The 16,828-nt window shown below is 56.2% G+C and overlaps 1 protein-coding gene across 1 annotated transcript; it reads left to right on the top strand.

Annotated features, from left to right (window-relative positions):
• The first annotated feature begins 850 nt into the window (after positions 1–850).
• Positions 851–2,926, top strand: LOC137536572 (uncharacterized). Its single transcript, XM_068258816.1, has 2 exons — positions 851–1,129; positions 1,907–2,926. Exons 1-2 carry the CDS (start codon positions 926–928, stop codon positions 2,639–2,641), a joined length of 939 nt encoding a protein of 312 aa, XP_068114917.1. The 5' UTR covers positions 851–925; the 3' UTR covers positions 2,642–2,926.
• The last annotated feature ends 13,902 nt before the right edge of the window (positions 2,927–16,828 follow it).

Here is a 16,828-nt window from a genome sequence, read left to right as displayed (position 1 = left end):
TAAAATGTTGGGAGGTATGCTCTGCCTCCCCGAGTTATGCTTAGAGCTGTCAGAGTATTGCAACGCTTAATGGGACTTGTAGTTCCACCACAGCTGGAGTGCCAAGGTTAGCCATCACTGTCCTAGGACCTAAGCCAATTCCCCATTTATCTTGGAATTGTGTGTCAACCTCCTGCTCTGAATATGAGGATTTCCAACAGCAAGCCCACGACCTTACAAAAGGTCTACATGACAGAGAATATCCTAAGACGGTAACTGCTAGAGCATTCAATCGAGCAAAGGAGGCCAATAGAGTTGACTTGTTATGACCAAAAATCAAATTGGAAAATAAAACTATCCGGTTTATTACCGCTTATAATAATCAGTGGACTGCCATCAGACAAAAATTACAACGACATTGGCCAATCTTATCTGACACTCATTTGGCCTCAGCTATAAAACCGTTCCCCTCAATGAGCTGTAGGCGAGGAAAAATCTTAAAGACATTATTTGTAATAGTTTTTATCAGAGGCCAACCACCAGGCCTTTGAGAAGTGGAATTAGGCTTAGCGGCAGTCACCCATGTAGTGACCGCTCCATTTGTCAATATACAGCATGCTTCCAGCTTTTTCAGTTACTAATGCCTCTGGTACAAATAATTTTCGACTTCATCAATATAAATAATTGCAAGTCTAGAGGAGTCATATACAGTAATGCCCTGGGTGGTCACCCCCGGGGCAGCATGTCAGGGTGCTGTCCCCTCAGGAGTAAGGCAGGTTTAGGTGGGTAGTTGCCTTTAAGGAAGCCGGGGGAATGGGAGGGGACTAGGCAGGAAAGGCGTAGGGTGACTAGAGGAGTTCGGGGGGATGTGACATAGCGTCACTTCTCAGACGGCTGAGCTGCAGGAAAGTTCACTGACTTTCCTGGGCTCATCTGTGTCGGCGAGATGGCGGATAATTTATGGCGACGGCTCCAGGAAGCGGTGGCGACACGGGGGGAAGCTATGCTTCAGAGCCTGGTGGACCAGATTCCACCTTATCCCCCCGCCCCCCCGGCGCCCCCAGCCGCTCCGGTGCAAGAACGCCCACAGAGGACCCGCCGGGCAACCACGAGGCTGTCTCCCTCCCCTCCCCACAGGTCCAACCGGACGGTGAGTGCCTATCCAGCCGCCCCAAGCGGGCGGCCGAGTCCCCGTGGCATCCCGATCCCATCCCCGGATCTCCCCCCAGTGGGCGGGGGGCGGGGCCTGCCTCTGCACATGGCGGCGACTACCTACAGGCCACAGTAGCCGTCAGGGGAGCGCAGGGCGCCAAACAAAAAAAGAGCAAAGGGAGGAAACGGGCCAATAAAGGGAGGAACCCACTGTGATCCCCCCCCCCTGCCCAACTTGTTGCCACCAGCCCAGGCGCTCCCCCTACTAACCCCCCCTCTCCTTCCCCCATCTCTCCCAGTACGAGCAGTGCTGCTACCCTCCCGCAAGCACTTTCCAACCCCCCTTCCCAGGGAATACAGCCAGGGACATGTTCAGGCCCTATCCAGTCCCCTGGGCCTATACAGTCCCGCGATTCAGGTGACTCCGGTGCATTGGCCCTCAGCACAACGGGGTCACCCTATCCACCATTCCCCACCCATGTCCCTCTCGGGGCTGGGGTCCCCCATAGTCAATTTACTCCCCAGATGGTTGCGGCGGCTGCTCCCAGTATGCTGGCACCCCAGGTACTGCTGCAGTTGAGCCTCGACGCTGCAGGAGCCCCATTCTGGCCTGGGTCCCCTCGCTGCATTATCAGACCACCGGGTCTAACCACCCTGCTTTCCCAGTAGGCATTGCACCGGGCCAAACGGTTGGGCACCGGATTGGTTCAGGTTTGTCGGCTGTGGGGGGTCTGTTTCCGACACTCCCCTAGGCTCTTTTCTGTTGTCTTTACAGCCACCTGCAGCATCTGCTGGCGGCTCAGGCGAGGCATCACCGGTGCCTCACGTACCTCCACGTCCTGACCAAGGGACTTCTTCTGCGGCGGCTTCTTCCCAGCCGGCCGGGCCCACGGATGACGGCCTTAATACCCCCGCGCATCCACCTGGTGGGTCTTTGATTCCTAGTTCTGCTACTGTTAACGGGGATGCAAGGAGGGGTTCATCAGAGGGGAGAGACGCCTCCTTGAAGGAAAAATTGAAACAGTTAATTGGTGTTTTTGAAGCCCCCACAGCTGGGGCGGTTATGGGGAACCCGCTACAGGTGTGGGACAAGGACAATGGTGGCACTTCAGAGACAAGGGTTTCGACCACGTTTACTGAAACGGAGGTGGTGATAGAATCGAGGTCCCAGGCGGCAGTGGCGGTTGAGGAATCGACCAAGAAAAAGACCCCGATATTGGATAAAGCAAAGGGGCACTCATATATATGTTTCGAGGGGCCGTTGGGTGCGCACGTAAAGATGGAAACGAAGGAGAAAATATGGAGGAGAGAGTATTTTGACATTTTTACTTTACTCCCTCTAGAAAGGTTTAACCCTCCTGGCGGTCTAATAAAAACCACCAGGGGGCAGCGCAGCCGGTTTTTTGATTTTTTTCTTTTTTTTAAATCATGTAGCGAGCCAAGGGCTCGCTACATGATAGCCGCTGCTCAGCGGCATCCCCCCAGCCCCGCCGATCGCCTCCGGCGATAGGCGATCAGGAAATCCCGTTCAAAGAACGGGATTTCCTGGAGGGCGGGATGACGTCACCGACGTCATGGATGCCGTGACGTCTAAGGGAGACCCGATTCACCTCTTAGCGCTGCCCGGCGCTGATAGGCCAGGCAGCGCAGGGGTCTGGGGGGGGGTGCTGTACGGCGACGCAGATGGCGGCGAATCGGCGCGGGGCGGTGGCGATCGGTATACTGACGCAGCTAGCAAAGTGCGAGCTGCGTTCAGCAAAAAAAATTACACAGATCGGCCCAGCAGGACCTGAGAAAACTTCCTGCGCGGCTTACCCCGAACTACGTTCGGGGTTACCGCCAGAAAGGTTAATGTGGAGAAGTGGGAAAAGGGCAAAGAACATAGGAAAGAGGAAGACGAGGACAGGCGGCGGTACAGACTTATTCCGAGAACTTTCGGCAATTGGTTACAGGCGTTTACCATATTGGGCAGCATAATCGGGGAAAAACACCCTGAGAAGTGTTCAGCACTATTTTGTTATCTAGATGCAATATGGGAAGCGCATAGGTCATACGGGGGCACAACGTGTCTCCGCTATGATGAGCAATTTAGACAGAGAATGTCCGTGCTTCCGGAGTTGGATTGGGATCACCGTGACATTGGGATCTGGATGAGGGTCGTGTCAGCTAAATCGGCGGGTCGTCAAGTCGGGGGGAGCCCTTTCAGAGCGGCGCCCCCTCAGGTGGCTTTGGGGGCGCGGCAGCTTCCTCGAAACGTGGAATTTGTTGGGCATTCAATGACTCGCAGTGCAAGTGGGGAAACGGATGCCGTTTCCGTTACGAATGCTCAGGCTGTGGAGGAGGCCACTCGGTTGGGAAGTGTTTCCGTAAAGAAAAAGGTGGTCCCAGACGAGGCGCCGACGGTCCTGGAAAAGGCTTGGACTCCAGTGAAAGAAGAGGCGATGGCGCAGTGGTTAGATAGATATCCGCTTCGGGATGCTGCCATTCTAATAAAAAAGGGCTTTCAGGAGGGTTTTGTAATCCCCTGTAACAACCTCCCGAAATTGCAAATTACAAAGAGTTTGAGATCAGCGCGCTTACACCCAAAAATAATACGAGATAAGTTGAGGAAGTGGAGCTAGGCCGCATGGCGCGTTTACCCTTATCGAATTTAGTAGTCTCGCCTCTTGGGGTCGTTCCTAAGAAAGAGTTTAACAAATTCCGGATGATCCATCATTTATCGTTCCCCAAAGGGGGTTCGGTCAACTATGGTATTGTGTCAGATTTATCCTCCGGATCTTATACATCATTTGACTTCGCATTAGATCTGGTGAAGAAAGCGGGCCCGAGCGCTTATATGGCAAAAACGGACGTTGAATCGGCGTTCCGGCTGTTGCCGGTTCACCCGGGGAGTCAACATCTGCTAGGCTGCCATTTTCAAAACGAGTACTTCATCGATAGATGCCTACCAATGGGCTGCTCCATTTCTTGCGCCTATTTTGATCCATTCGCGACGTTCTTGGAATGGGTGTTGTAAAAGAGCGAACGGGCCTTTCCTCAGTAACACACTATCTGGACGATTTTTTCTGCACGGGCCCGGCCGGGTCTAGGATATGTGATATACTGATGGAGGGAATTATTCATGTGTTTGGCGATTTTGGGGTTCCCCTGGCGCATGAAAAAACAGAAGGCCCTACGACGGTGTTAACATTTTTGGGGATTGAGATTGACTCTGCCCGTGGTCTATGCCGATTACCGGGAGATAAACTACAGTATTTGTTAGCAGGTGTGGACATGACATTACGGTCTAAAAAATTGTGAATTCAGCAATTGCAGTCATTACTGGGCAAATTAAATTTTGCATGTAAAGTCCTACCAGTTGGGTGAATTTTTTCTCGCCGCCTTGCCATGGCCATGAGCGGTATCTTGGAACCGCATCATTTCGTGCGATTGAATAAGGGACATAAGGAGGATCTACTAGTTTGGCAACACTTCCTTTCTGACTTCACAGGCCTAGTGTATTGGCAAACACCTTCTGTGGACAATAATAGTTTGGAAATGTTCACGGATGCGTCCGGCAGCCATGGTTACGGGGCATACTTTGCAGGTCGCTGGTGTGCGGGGGAATGGCCTATATCATGGGTTGCAACGGGCCTGATAAAGAATATGGCCTTGTTGGAGTTTTTTCCTATTATAGTATCTTTGGAGCTATGGGGAGAAAAATTAAAAAACAAAGTAGTCCGTTTTTGTTGGGATAACATGGCTGTGGTGTCCATAATTAATACGGTTACAACTTCTTCCCCTCCAGTTATGGCGTTGAGATGCTGTAATTCCCACTCCTCCCCTGTATGGCTGTGTGACGCTGAGTTGCCTTCTCCTTCTCAGGGCTGGGGGCTGGCTGGGACATAAGGCAGGTGAGGGAGATGCTGTAATTCCCACTCCTCCTCTGTATGGCTGTGTGACGCTAAGGTGACTTCTCCTTCTCAGGGCTGGGGGCTTGGCTGGGACATAAGGCAGGTGCGATGCTGTAATACCCACTCCTCCCCTGTATGGCTGTGTGACGCTGAGGGGCCTTCTCCTTCTCAGGGCTGGGGGCTTGGCTGGGTCATGATAAGGCAGAGGAGTGAGATGCTGTAATACCCACTCCTCCCCAGTATGGCTGTGTGACGCTGAGGGGCCTTCTCCTTCTCAGGGCTGGGGGGCTGGCTGGGACATGATAAGGCAGGTGAGGGAGATGCTGTAATACCCACTCCCTCCCCTGTATGGCTGTGTGACGCTGAGGGGCCTTCTACTTCTCAGGGCTGGGGGACTGGCTGGGCTGTGATAAGGCAGGTGAGGGAGATGCTGTAATACCCACTCCTCCTCTGTATGGCTGTGTGACGCTGAGGGGCCTTCTCCTTCTCAGGACTGGGCGGTTGGCTGGGTCATGATAAGGCAGGTGAGGGAGATGCTGTAATACCCACTCCTCCCCTGTATGGCTGTGTGACGCTGAGGGGCCTTCTCCTCCTCAGGGCTGGGGGGCTGGCTGGGACATGATAAGGCAGGTGAGGGAGATGCTGTAATACCCACTCCTCCCCAGTATGGCTGTGTGACGCTGAGGGGCCTTCTCCTCCTCAGGGCTGGGGGGCTGGCTGGGACATGATAAGGCAGGTGAGGGAGATGCTGTAATACCCACTCCTACCCTGTATGGCTGTGTGACGCTGAGGGGCCTTCTCCTCCTCAGGGCTGGGGGGCTGGCTGGGACATGATAAGGCAGGTGAGGGAGATGCTGTAATACCCACTCCTCCCCTGTATTGCTGTGTGACGCTGAGGGGCCTTCTCCTTCTCAGGGCTGAGGGGACTGGCTGGGACATGATAAGGCAGAGGAGTGAGATGCTGTAATACCCACTCCTCCCCTGTATGGCTGTGTGACCCTGAGGGGCCTTCTCCTTCTCAGGGCTGGGGGACTGGCTGGGACATGATAAGGCAGGTGAGGGAGATGCTGTAATACCCACTCCTCCTCTGTATGGCTGTGTGACGCTGAGGGGCCTTCTCCTTCTCAGGACTGGGCGGTTGGCTGGGTCATGATAAGGCAGGTGAGGGAGATGCTGTAATACCCACTCCTCCCCTGTATGGCTGTGTGACGCTGAGGGGCCTTCTCCTCCTCAGGGCTGGGGGGCTGGCTGGGACATGATAAGGCAGGTGAGGGAGATGCTGTAATACCCACTCCTCCCCAGTATGGCTGTGTGACGCTGAGGGGCCTTCTCCTCCTCAGGGCTGGGGGGCTGGCTGGGACATGATAAGGCAGGTGAGGGAGATGCTATAATATCCACTCCTCCTCTGTATGGCTGTGTGACGCTGAGGGGCCTTCTCCTCCTCAGGGCTGGGGGGCTGGCTGGGACATGATAAGGCAGGTGAGGGAGATGCTGTAATACCCACTCCTCCCCTGTATGGCTGTGTGACGCTGAGGGGCCTTCTCCTCCTCAGGGCTGGGGGGCTGGCTGGTACATGATAAGGCAGGTGAGGGAGATGCTGTAATACCCACTCCTCCCCTGTATGGCTGTGTGACGCTGAGGGGCCTTCTCCTTCTCAGGGCTGGGGGGCTGGCTGGGCCATGATAAGGCAGGTGAGGGAGATGCTGTAATACCCACTCCTCCCCTGTATGGCTGTGTGACGCTGAGGGGCCTTCTCCTTCTCAGGGCTGGGGGGGCTGGCTGGGACATGATAAGGCAGGTGAGGGAGATGCTGTAATACCCATTCCTCCCCTGTATGGCTGTGTGACGCTGAGGGGCCTTCTCCTTCTCAGGGCTGGGGAACTGGCTGGGACATGATAAGGCAGGTGAGGGAGATGATGTAATACCCTCTCCTCCCCTGTATGGCTGTGTGATGCTGAGGGACCTTCTCCTTCTCAGGGCTGGGGGGGCTGGCTGGGCCATGATAAGGCAGGTGAGTGAGATGCTGTAATACCCACTCCTCCTCTGTATGGCTGTGTGACCCTGAGGGGCCTTCTCCTTCTCAGGGCTGGGGGACTGGCTGGGACATAAGGCAGGTGAGGGAGATGCTGTAATACCCACTCCTCCCCAGTATGGCTGTGTGACGCTGAGGGGCCTTCTCCTTCTCAGGGCTGGGGACTGGCTGGGACATGATAAGGCAGGTTAGAGAGATGCTGTAATACCCACTCCTCCCCTGTATGGCTGTGTGACGCTGAGGGGCCTTCTCCTTCTCAGGGCTGGGGAGCTGGCTGGGACATGATAAGGCAGGTGAGAGAGATGCTGTAATACCCACTCCTCCCCTGTATGGCTGTGTGACGCTGAGGGGCCTTCTCCTTCTCAGGGCTGGGGGGCTGGCTGGGACATGATAAGGCAGGTGAGGGAGATGCTGTAATACCCACTCCTCCTCTGTATGGCTGTGTGACGCTGAGGGGCCTTCTCCTTCTCAGGGCTGAGGGGACTGGCTGGGACATGATAAGGCAGAGGAGTGAGATGCTGTAATACCCACTCCTCCCCTGTATGGCTGTGTGACCCTGAGGGGCCTTCTCCTTCTCAGGGCTGGGGGACTGGCTGGGACATGATAAGGCAGGTGAGGGAGATGCTGTAATACCCACTCCTCCTCTGTATGGCTGTGTGACGCTGAGGGGCCTTCTCCTTCTCAGGACTGGGCGGTTGGCTGGGTCATGATAAGGCAGGTGAGGGAGATGCTGTAATACCCACTCCTCCCCTGTATGGCTGTGTGACGCTGAGGGGCCTTCTCCTCCTCAGGGCTGGGGGGCTGGCTGGGACATGATAAGGCAGGTGAGGGAGATGCTGTAATACCCACTCCTCCCCAGTATGGCTGTGTGACGCTGAGGGGCCTTCTCCTCCTCAGGGCTGGGGGGCTGGCTGGGACATGATAAGGCAGGTGAGGGAGATGCTATAATATCCACTCCTCCTCTGTATGGCTGTGTGACGCTGAGGGGCCTTCTCCTCCTCAGGGCTGGGGGGCTGGCTGGGACATGATAAGGCAGGTGAGGGAGATGCTGTAATACCCACTCCTCCCCTGTATGGCTGTGTGACGCTGAGGGGCCTTCTCCTCCTCAGGGCTGGGGGGCTGGCTGGTACATGATAAGGCAGGTGAGGGAGATGCTGTAATACCCACTCCTCCCCTGTATGGCTGTGTGACGCTGAGGGGCCTTCTCCTTCTCAGGGCTGGGGGGCTGGCTGGGCCATGATAAGGCAGGTGAGGGAGATGCTGTAATACCCACTCCTCCCCTGTATGGCTGTGTGACGCTGAGGGGCCTTCTCCTTCTCAGGGCTGGGGGGGCTGGCTGGGACATGATAAGGCAGGTGAGGGAGATGCTGTAATACCCATTCCTCCCCTGTATGGCTGTGTGACGCTGAGGGGCCTTCTCCTTCTCAGGGCTGGGGAACTGGCTGGGACATGATAAGGCAGGTGAGGGAGATGCTGTAATACCCTCTCCTCCCCTGTATGGCTGTGTGATGCTGAGGGACCTTCTCCTTCTCAGGGCTGGGGGGGCTGGCTGGGCCATGATAAGGCAGGTGAGTGAGATGCTGTAATACCCACTCCTCCTCTGTATGGCTGTGTGACCCTGAGGGGCCTTCTCCTTCTCAGGGCTGGGGGACTGGCTGGGACATAAGGCAGGTGAGGGAGATGCTGTAATACCCACTCCTCCCCAGTATGGCTGTGTGACGCTGAGGGGCCTTCTCCTTCTCAGGGCTGGGGACTGGCTGGGACATGATAAGGCAGGTTAGAGAGATGCTGTAATACCCACTCCTCCCCTGTATGGCTGTGTGACGCTGAGGGGCCTTCTCCTTCTCAGGGCTGGGGAGCTGGCTGGGACATGATAAGGCAGGTGAGAGAGATGCTGTAATACCCACTCCTCCCCTGTATGGCTGTGTGACGCTGAGGGGCCTTCTCCTTCTCAGGGCTGGGGGGCTGGCTGGGACATGATAAGGCAGGTGAGGGAGATGCTGTAATACCCACTCCTCCCCTGTACGGCTGTGTGACACTGAGGGGCCTTCTCCTTCTCAGGGCTGGGGGGACTGGCTGGGACATGATAAGGCAGAGGAGTGAGGTGCTGTAATACCCACTCCTCCCCTGTATGGCTGTGTGACGCTGAGGGGCCTTCTCCTTCTCAGGGCTGGGGGGACTGGCTGGGACATGATAAGGCAGAGGAGTGAGGTGCTGTAATACCCACTCCTCCCCTGTATGGCTGTGTGACGCTGAGGGGCCTTCTCCTTCTCAGGACTGGGGGGCTGGCTGGGACATGATAAGGCAGGTGAGGTGCTGTAATACCCACTCCTCCCCTGTATGGCTGTGTGACGCTGAGGGGCCTTCTCCTTCTCAGGGCTGGGGGGCTGGCTGGGCCATGATAAGGCAGGTGAGGTGCTGTAATACCCACTCCTCCCCAGTATGGCTGTGTGACGCTGAGGGGCCTTCTCCTTCTCAGGGCTGGGGGGCTGGCTGGGACATGATAAGGCAGAGGAGTGAGATGCTGTAATACCCACTCCTCCCCTGTATGGCTGTGTGACGCTGAGGGGCCTTCTCCTTCTCAGGGCTGGGGGACTGGCTGGGACATGATAAGGCAGGTGAGGGAGATGCTGTAATACCCACTCCTCCCCTGTATGGCTGTGTGACGCTGAGGGGCCTTCTCCTTCTCAGGGCTGGGGAACTGGCTGGGACATGATAAGGCAGGTGAGGGAGGTGCTGTAATACCCACTCCTCCCCTGTATGGCTGTGTGACCCTGAGGAGCCTTCTCCTTCTCAGGGCTGGGGAGCTGGCTGGGACATAAGGCAGGTGAGATGCTGTAATACCCACTCCTCCCCTGTATGGCTGTGTGACGCTGAGGGGCCTTCTCCTTCTCAGGGCTGGGGGGACTGGCTGGGACATAAGGCAGGTGAGGGAGAGGCTGTAATACCCTCTCCTCCCCTGTATGGCTGTGTGACCCTGAGGGGCCTTCTCCTTCTCAGATCTGGGGGGCTGGCTGGGACATGATAAGGCAGAGGAGGGAGATGCTGTAATACCCACTCCTCCCCTGTATGGCTGTGTGACCCAGAGGGGCCTTCTCCTTCTCAGGGCTGGGGGACTGGCTGGGACATAAGGCAGAGGAGTGAGATGCTGTAATACCCACTCCTCCCCTGTATGGCTGTGTGATGCTGAGGGGCCTTCTCCTTCTCAGGGCTGGGGGGTGGCTGGGACATGATAAGGCAGGTTAGAGAGATGCTGTAATACCCACTCCTCCCCTGTATGGCTGTGTGACGCTGAGGGGCCTTCTCCTTCTCAGGGCTGGGGGGCTGGCTGGGACATAAGGCAGGTGAGGGAGATGCTGTAATACCCACTCCTCCCCTGTATGGCTGTGTGACGCTGAGGGGCATTCTCCTTCTCAGGGCTGGGGGGCTGGCTGGAACATGATAAGGCAGGTGAGGGAGATGCTGTAATACCCACTCCTCCTCTGTATGGCTGTGTGACGCTGAGGGGCCTTCTCCTTCTCAGGGCTGGGGGGCTGGCTGGGACATAAGGCAGGTGAGGGAGATGCTGTAATACCCACTCCTCCTCTGTATGGCTGTGTGACGCTGAGGGGCCTTCTCCTTCTCAGGGCTGGGGGACTGGCTGGGACATGATAAGGCAGAGGAGTGAGATGCTGTAATACCCACTCCTCCCCTGTATGGCTGTGTGACCCTGAGGGGCCTTCTCCTTCTCAGGGCTGGGGGACTGGCTGGGACATGATAAGGCAGGTGAGATGCTGTAATACCCACTCCTCCCCTGTATGGCTGTGTGACGCTGAGGGGCCTTCTCCTTCTCAGGGTTGGGGACTGGCTGGGACATGATAAGGCAGGTGAGGGAGGTGCTGTAATACCCACTCCTCCCCTGTATGGCTGTGTGACGCTGAGGGGCCTTCTCCTTCTCAGGGCTGGGGGGCTGGCTGGGACATAAGGCAGGTGAGGGAGATGCTGTAATACCCACTCCTCCCCTGTATGGCTGTGTGACCCTGAGGGGCCTTCTCCTTCTCAGGGCTGGGGGCTGGCTGGGACATGATAAGGCAGGTGAGGGAGATGCTGTAATACCCACTCCTCCCCTGTATGGCTGTGTGACCCTGAGGGGCCTTCTCCTTCTCAGGGCTGGGGGGCTGGCTGGGTCATGATAAGGCAGGTGAGATGCTGTAATACCCACTCCTCCCCTGTATGGCTGTGTGACACTGAGGGGTCTTCTCCTTCTCAGGGCTGGGGAGCTGGCTGGGACATAAGGCAGGTGAGGGAGATGCTGTAATACCCACTCCTCCCCTGTATGGCTGTGTGACGCTGAGGGGCTTTCTCCTTCTCAGGGCTGGGAGGCATGGCTGGGACATGATAAGGCAGGTGAGGGAGATGCTGTAATACCCACTCCTCCCCTGTATGGCTGTGTGACGCTGAGGGGCCTTCTCCTTCTCAGGGCTGGGGGACTGGCTGGGACATAAGGCAGGTGAGGGAGATGCTGTAATACCCTCTCCTCCCCTGTATGGCTGTGTGACGCTGAGGGGCCTTCTCCTTCTCAGGGCCGGGGGACTGGCTGGGACATGATAAGGCAGGTGAGGGAGATGCTGTAATACCCACTCCTCCCCTGTATGGCTGTGTGACCCTGAGGGGCCTTCTCCTTCTCAGGGCTGGGGGGGCTGGCTGAGACATGATAAGGCAGGTGAGGGAGATGCTGTAATACCCACTCCTCCCCTGTATGGCTGTGTGACGCTGAGGGGCCTTCTCCTCCTCAGGGCTGGGGACTGGCTGGGACATAAAGCAGAGGAGTGAGATGCTGTAATACCCACTCCTCCCCTGTATGGCTGTGTGACGCTGAGGGGCCTTCTCCTCCTCAGGGCTGGGGGACTGGCTGGGCCATGATAAGGCAGGTGAGGGAGATGCTGTAATACCCACTCCTCCCCTGTATGGCTGTGTGACGCTGAGGGGCCTTCTCCTTCTCAGGGCTGGGGGGTGGCTGGCTGGGCCATGATAAGGCAGGTGAGTGAGATGCTGTAATACCCACTCCTCCTCTGTATGGCTGTGTGACCCTGAGGGGCCTTCTCCTTCTCAGGGCTGGGGGACTGGCTGGGACATAAGGCAGGTGAGGGAGATGCTGTAATACCCTCTCCTCCCCTGTATGGCTGTGTGACCCTGAGGGGCCTTCTCCTTCTCAGGGCTGGGGGACTGGCTGGGCCATGATAAGGCAGGTGAGGTGCTGTAATACCCACTCCTCCCCAGTATGGCTGTGTGACGCTGAGGGGCCTTCTCCTTCTCAGGGCTGGGGGGCTGGCTGGGACATGATAAGGCAGAGGAGTGAGATGCTGTAATACCCACTCCTCCCCTGTATGGCTGTGTGACGCTGAGGGGCCTTCTCCTTCTCAGGGCTGGGGGACTGGCTGGGACATGATAAGGCAGGTGAGGGAGATGCTGATATACCCACTCCTCCCCTGTATGGCTGTGTGACGCTGAGGGGCCTTCTCCTTCTCAGGGCTGGGGGACTGGCTGGGACATGATAAGGCAGGTGAGGGAGGTGCTGTAATACCCACTCCTCCCCTGTATGGCTGTGTGACCCTGAGGAGCCTTCTCCTTCTCAGGGCTGGGGGGCTGGCTGGGACATGATAAGGCAGAGGAGGAAGATGCTGTAATACCCACTCCTCCCCTGTATGGCTGTGTGACCCTGAGGGGCCTTCTCCTTCTCAGGGCTGGGGGACTGGCTGGGACATAAGGCAGAGGAGTGAGATGCTGTAATACCCACTCCTCCCCTGTATGGCTGTGTGATGCTGAGGGGCCTTCTCCTTCTCAGGGCTGGGGGGTGGCTGGGACATGATAAGGCAGGTTAGAAAGATGCTGTAATACCCACTCCTCCCCTGTATGGCTGTGTGACGCTGAGGGGCCTTCTCCTTCTCAGGGCTGGGGGGCTGGCTGGGACATAAGGCAGGTGAGGGAGATGCTGTAATACCCACTCCCCCCCTGTATGGCTGTGTGACGCTGAGGGGCCTTCTCCTTCTCAGGGCTGGGGGGCTGGCTGGAACATGATAAGGCAGGTGAGGGAGATGCTGTAATACCCACTCCTCCTCTGTATGGCTGTGTGACGCTGAGGGGCCTTCTCCTTCTCAGGGCTGGGGGGCTGGCTGGGACATAAGGCAGGTGAGGGAGATGCTGTAATACCCACTCCTCCTCTGTATGGCTGTGTGACGCTGAGGGGCCTTCTCCTTCTCAGGGCTGGGGGACTGGCTGGGACATAAGGCAGGTGAGGGAGGTGCTGCATACCTCCCAACTTTTTGAGATGAGAAAACGGGACACTTAAGCCACGCCCCTGCCACACCCCTGGCCACACCCCCGCCACGCCTCCAGTCACGCATACCATAAAGATTTCATAAGAAAATATGTTGTTTTATAATTCAAACCACACTGGTCCTTTCTATCCTGGTTCATTTTCCTTCATAATAACATTTTAGGGTGCAGGGGCCAGGGGCAGGGTGCCTGGGGTACAGTGCCTAGGGCCATGGGCAGGGTACACTCTTGGTGGGGAGGAGGGTGCTAGTGGGGAGGAGGGTTGTCAGTGGAGGGGGGGGGGGGGGGGGGCGAGAATGCCTGTGGGTGGGGAGGAGGGTGCCACTTTTAGGTGGGGGAGGATTGCCTGGAGGCGGAAAAAAATGATCGAGGCTCCAGCCGCGGTGAAGAGGGATGCGGGAGCCCGGCTTTATTACTTCCTCCCTCCCTCTCTGAATGCCCCCCTGATGTATGTCTGTGTCCCCCCTCCTCCCTCCCTGTAGGCAGAGTGAGCGCAGCGGAGCAGCCAGCCGAGTCCTCTTACCTCTGATCCACTCGTACTGGTATAGGACTTCCATCTGCTTCCTGTGACATCATAGTAAACAGGAAGCACATGGAGGTCCAATGCTAGACAGTACGAGTGGATCTGCGGTAAGAGGACTGGCTGGCTGCTCCGCTGCGCTCACTCTGCTAACAAGGGGGGGACACAGACCCATCAGGGGGGCGTTCAGAGAGAGGGAGGGAGAGAGGAAGTAGTGAAGCCGGCTCCCGCATCCCTCATTACCGCGGCTGGAGCCTCGATCATTTTTTCCTCCTATATTTCTGCCCAGCTGTCGGGATTCAAGAGGGGGGGCCCGGGATAGCGGGAGGGCCCCCCCAAATCGTGAGAATCCCGACGAAAACGGGACGGTTGGGTTGTATGGTGCTGTAATACCCACTCCTCCCCTGTATGGCTGTGTGACGCTGAGGGGCCTTCTCCTTCTCAGGGCTGGGGGGCTGGCTGGGACATAAGGCAGGTGAGGGAGATGCTGTAATACCCACTCCTCCCCTGTATGGCTGTGTGACGCTGAGGGGCCTTCTCCTCCTCAGGGCTGGGGGACTGGCTGGGACATAAGGCAGAGGAGTGAGATGCTGTAATACCCACTCCTCCCCTGTATGGCTGTGTGACGCTGAGGGGCCTTCTCCTCCTCAGGGCTGGGGGACTGGCTGGGCCATGATAAGGCAGGTGAGGGAGATGCTGTAATACCCACTCCTCTCCTGTATGGCTGTGTGACGCTGAGGGGCCTTCTCCTTCTCAGGGCTGGGGGGACTGGCTGGGACATGATAAGGCAGAGGAGTGAGGTGCTGTAATACCCACTCCTTCCCTGTATGGCTGTGTGATGCTGAGTTGCCTTCTCCTTCTCAGGGCTGGGGGGACTGGCTGGGACTTAAGGCAGGTGAGTGAGATGCTGTAATACCCACTCCTCCCCTGTATGGCTGTGTGACACTGAGGGGTCTTCTCCTTCTCAGGGCTGGGGGGCTGGCTGGGACATGATAAGGCAGGTGAGGGAGATGCTGTAATACCCATTCCTCCCCTGTATGGCTGTGTGACGCTGAGGGGACTTCTCCTTCTCAGGGCTGGGGGGTGGCTGGGACATGATAAGGCAGGTGAGATGCTGTAATACCCACTCCTCCCCTGTATGGCTGCCTGGGTCTGACCCCTATTACTAGAAGCTACAAAGATGCATCCATGCTGCACTGGGCAAATACATATTCATCTAATCTGAGAAGCTGGAAGGGAGTAGTTGTGGCAAAATAATCAGTCTGGTGGAGGATTTGTAGCTGAACTGTGCCAAATAGCGGCACAAAAAGGGGGAACAATACCGAGGAAAATAAGAAGGGCTGAATGAGAAGGTAAATGGGGGCTGCATAGCTGCTGCCTTTGCTCCTGTGGTGTTCTCGCTGCTCTGCTTGTGTCTGTAAAGAGGTTGCTTCCTGCTTCCTCCTGTATATATTATGCCCTGGCCCCGGAAACTCCACCTTTACTCAACACCTTATGGTTTCCAGGTGTGATCATTTCTAGTCCCGCCCACAGATCATGCCCTTTTCACCTAGGTCCGCCCTGCTCTGGGCTCCTGGAAGCCAGACAGTTGTGAATAGAGGTGTCGTTCCAGCAGTTTAGTAGCAAAGGGGAGAAGTGAGGCTGGATGGAAATTAGGGAGGGCTGTAGGGGCCAAAAAACATTTTTTTTTATCCGTGGTGCGATGATTTCTTCTTTAACCACCCTGGCGTTCTGATAAGATCGCCAGGGAGGCTGCGGGAGGGTTTTTTTTAAATTAAAAAAAAACTATTTCATGCAGCCAACTGAAAGTTGGCTGCATGAAAGCCCACTAGAGGGCGCTCCGGAGGCGTTCTTCCGATCGCCTCCGGCGCCCAGAATAAACAAGGAAGGCCGCAATGAGCGGCCTTCCTTGTTTTGCTTACACCGTCGCCATAGCGACGAGCGGAGTGACGTCATGGACGTCAGCCGACGTCCTGACGTCAGCCGCCTCCGATCCAGCCCTTAGCGCTGGCCGGAACTATTTGTTCCGGCTGCGCAGGGCTCAGGCGGCTGGGGGGACCCTCTTTCGCCGCTGCTCGCGGCAGATCGCCGCAGAGCGGCGGTGATCGGGCAGCACACGCGGCTGGCAAAGTGCCGGCTGCGTGTGCTGCTCTTTATTTGGTGCAAATCGGCCCAGCAGGGCCTGAGCGGCAGCCTCCGGCGGTAATGGACGAGCTGAGCTCGTTTATACCGCCAGGATGGTTAAAGAGGAACTGAAGTGAAAATAACATAATGAATTACATCGTTTCTTTTTCTTTTCCAATATTCATGTATAGATTATATAGTCAGTGTTTGGCCATTGTAAAATCCTTCCTCTCCCTGATTTATATTCTGCATTGTATCACTGGTGATGACATCTTTAGTTCTGCCAGGTGATCTGTACTGAATGTTCGTTACCAAGAGTTCTATGCACAGAGGGAAATACTGCTTTCATGGCAGTTGGAAAAAAAAACATTATTTCCCACAATGCAATGAGGTTCATAGACAGCAAACTGGTAGGACCATGGTCATGACATCACATTGTGGGAGGGGTTTCACCACAATATCAGCCACACAGACCATTCCCCCCCTCCCCCCCAGATGAACTATTCAAGAAAAGGTTAAGATTTCCCGTAGGAAAAGGAAAGGGGGTATCAGCTACTGATTGGGATGAAATTGAATCCAGGGCTAGAGTTCCTCTGTAAGGCCAGGATCACAGTGGGACGTTGCATTGTGATGTAACATTAAAGTCACAACGCAGCATTACAACGTAACGCAACAAAAAATGGTAACGCACATTAACGCTGCATTACTATCGCATAAAGTAGGTACAGTAGAGCATACAGTCAATGAAAGTATGTTTCCCTGTACCTGGTAACATGTGCACTTAGAGGTAGCTCAATGCAGCAGTGTGCTACT

This window comes from Hyperolius riggenbachi, chromosome 10 (assembly GCF_040937935.1).
Source record: "Hyperolius riggenbachi isolate aHypRig1 chromosome 10, aHypRig1.pri, whole genome shotgun sequence".
Taxonomy (NCBI): domain Eukaryota; kingdom Metazoa; phylum Chordata; class Amphibia; order Anura; family Hyperoliidae; genus Hyperolius; species Hyperolius riggenbachi.
Note: the sequence above shows the minus strand (reverse complement) of the source record. Positions and strands in the feature narration are given on the sequence as shown.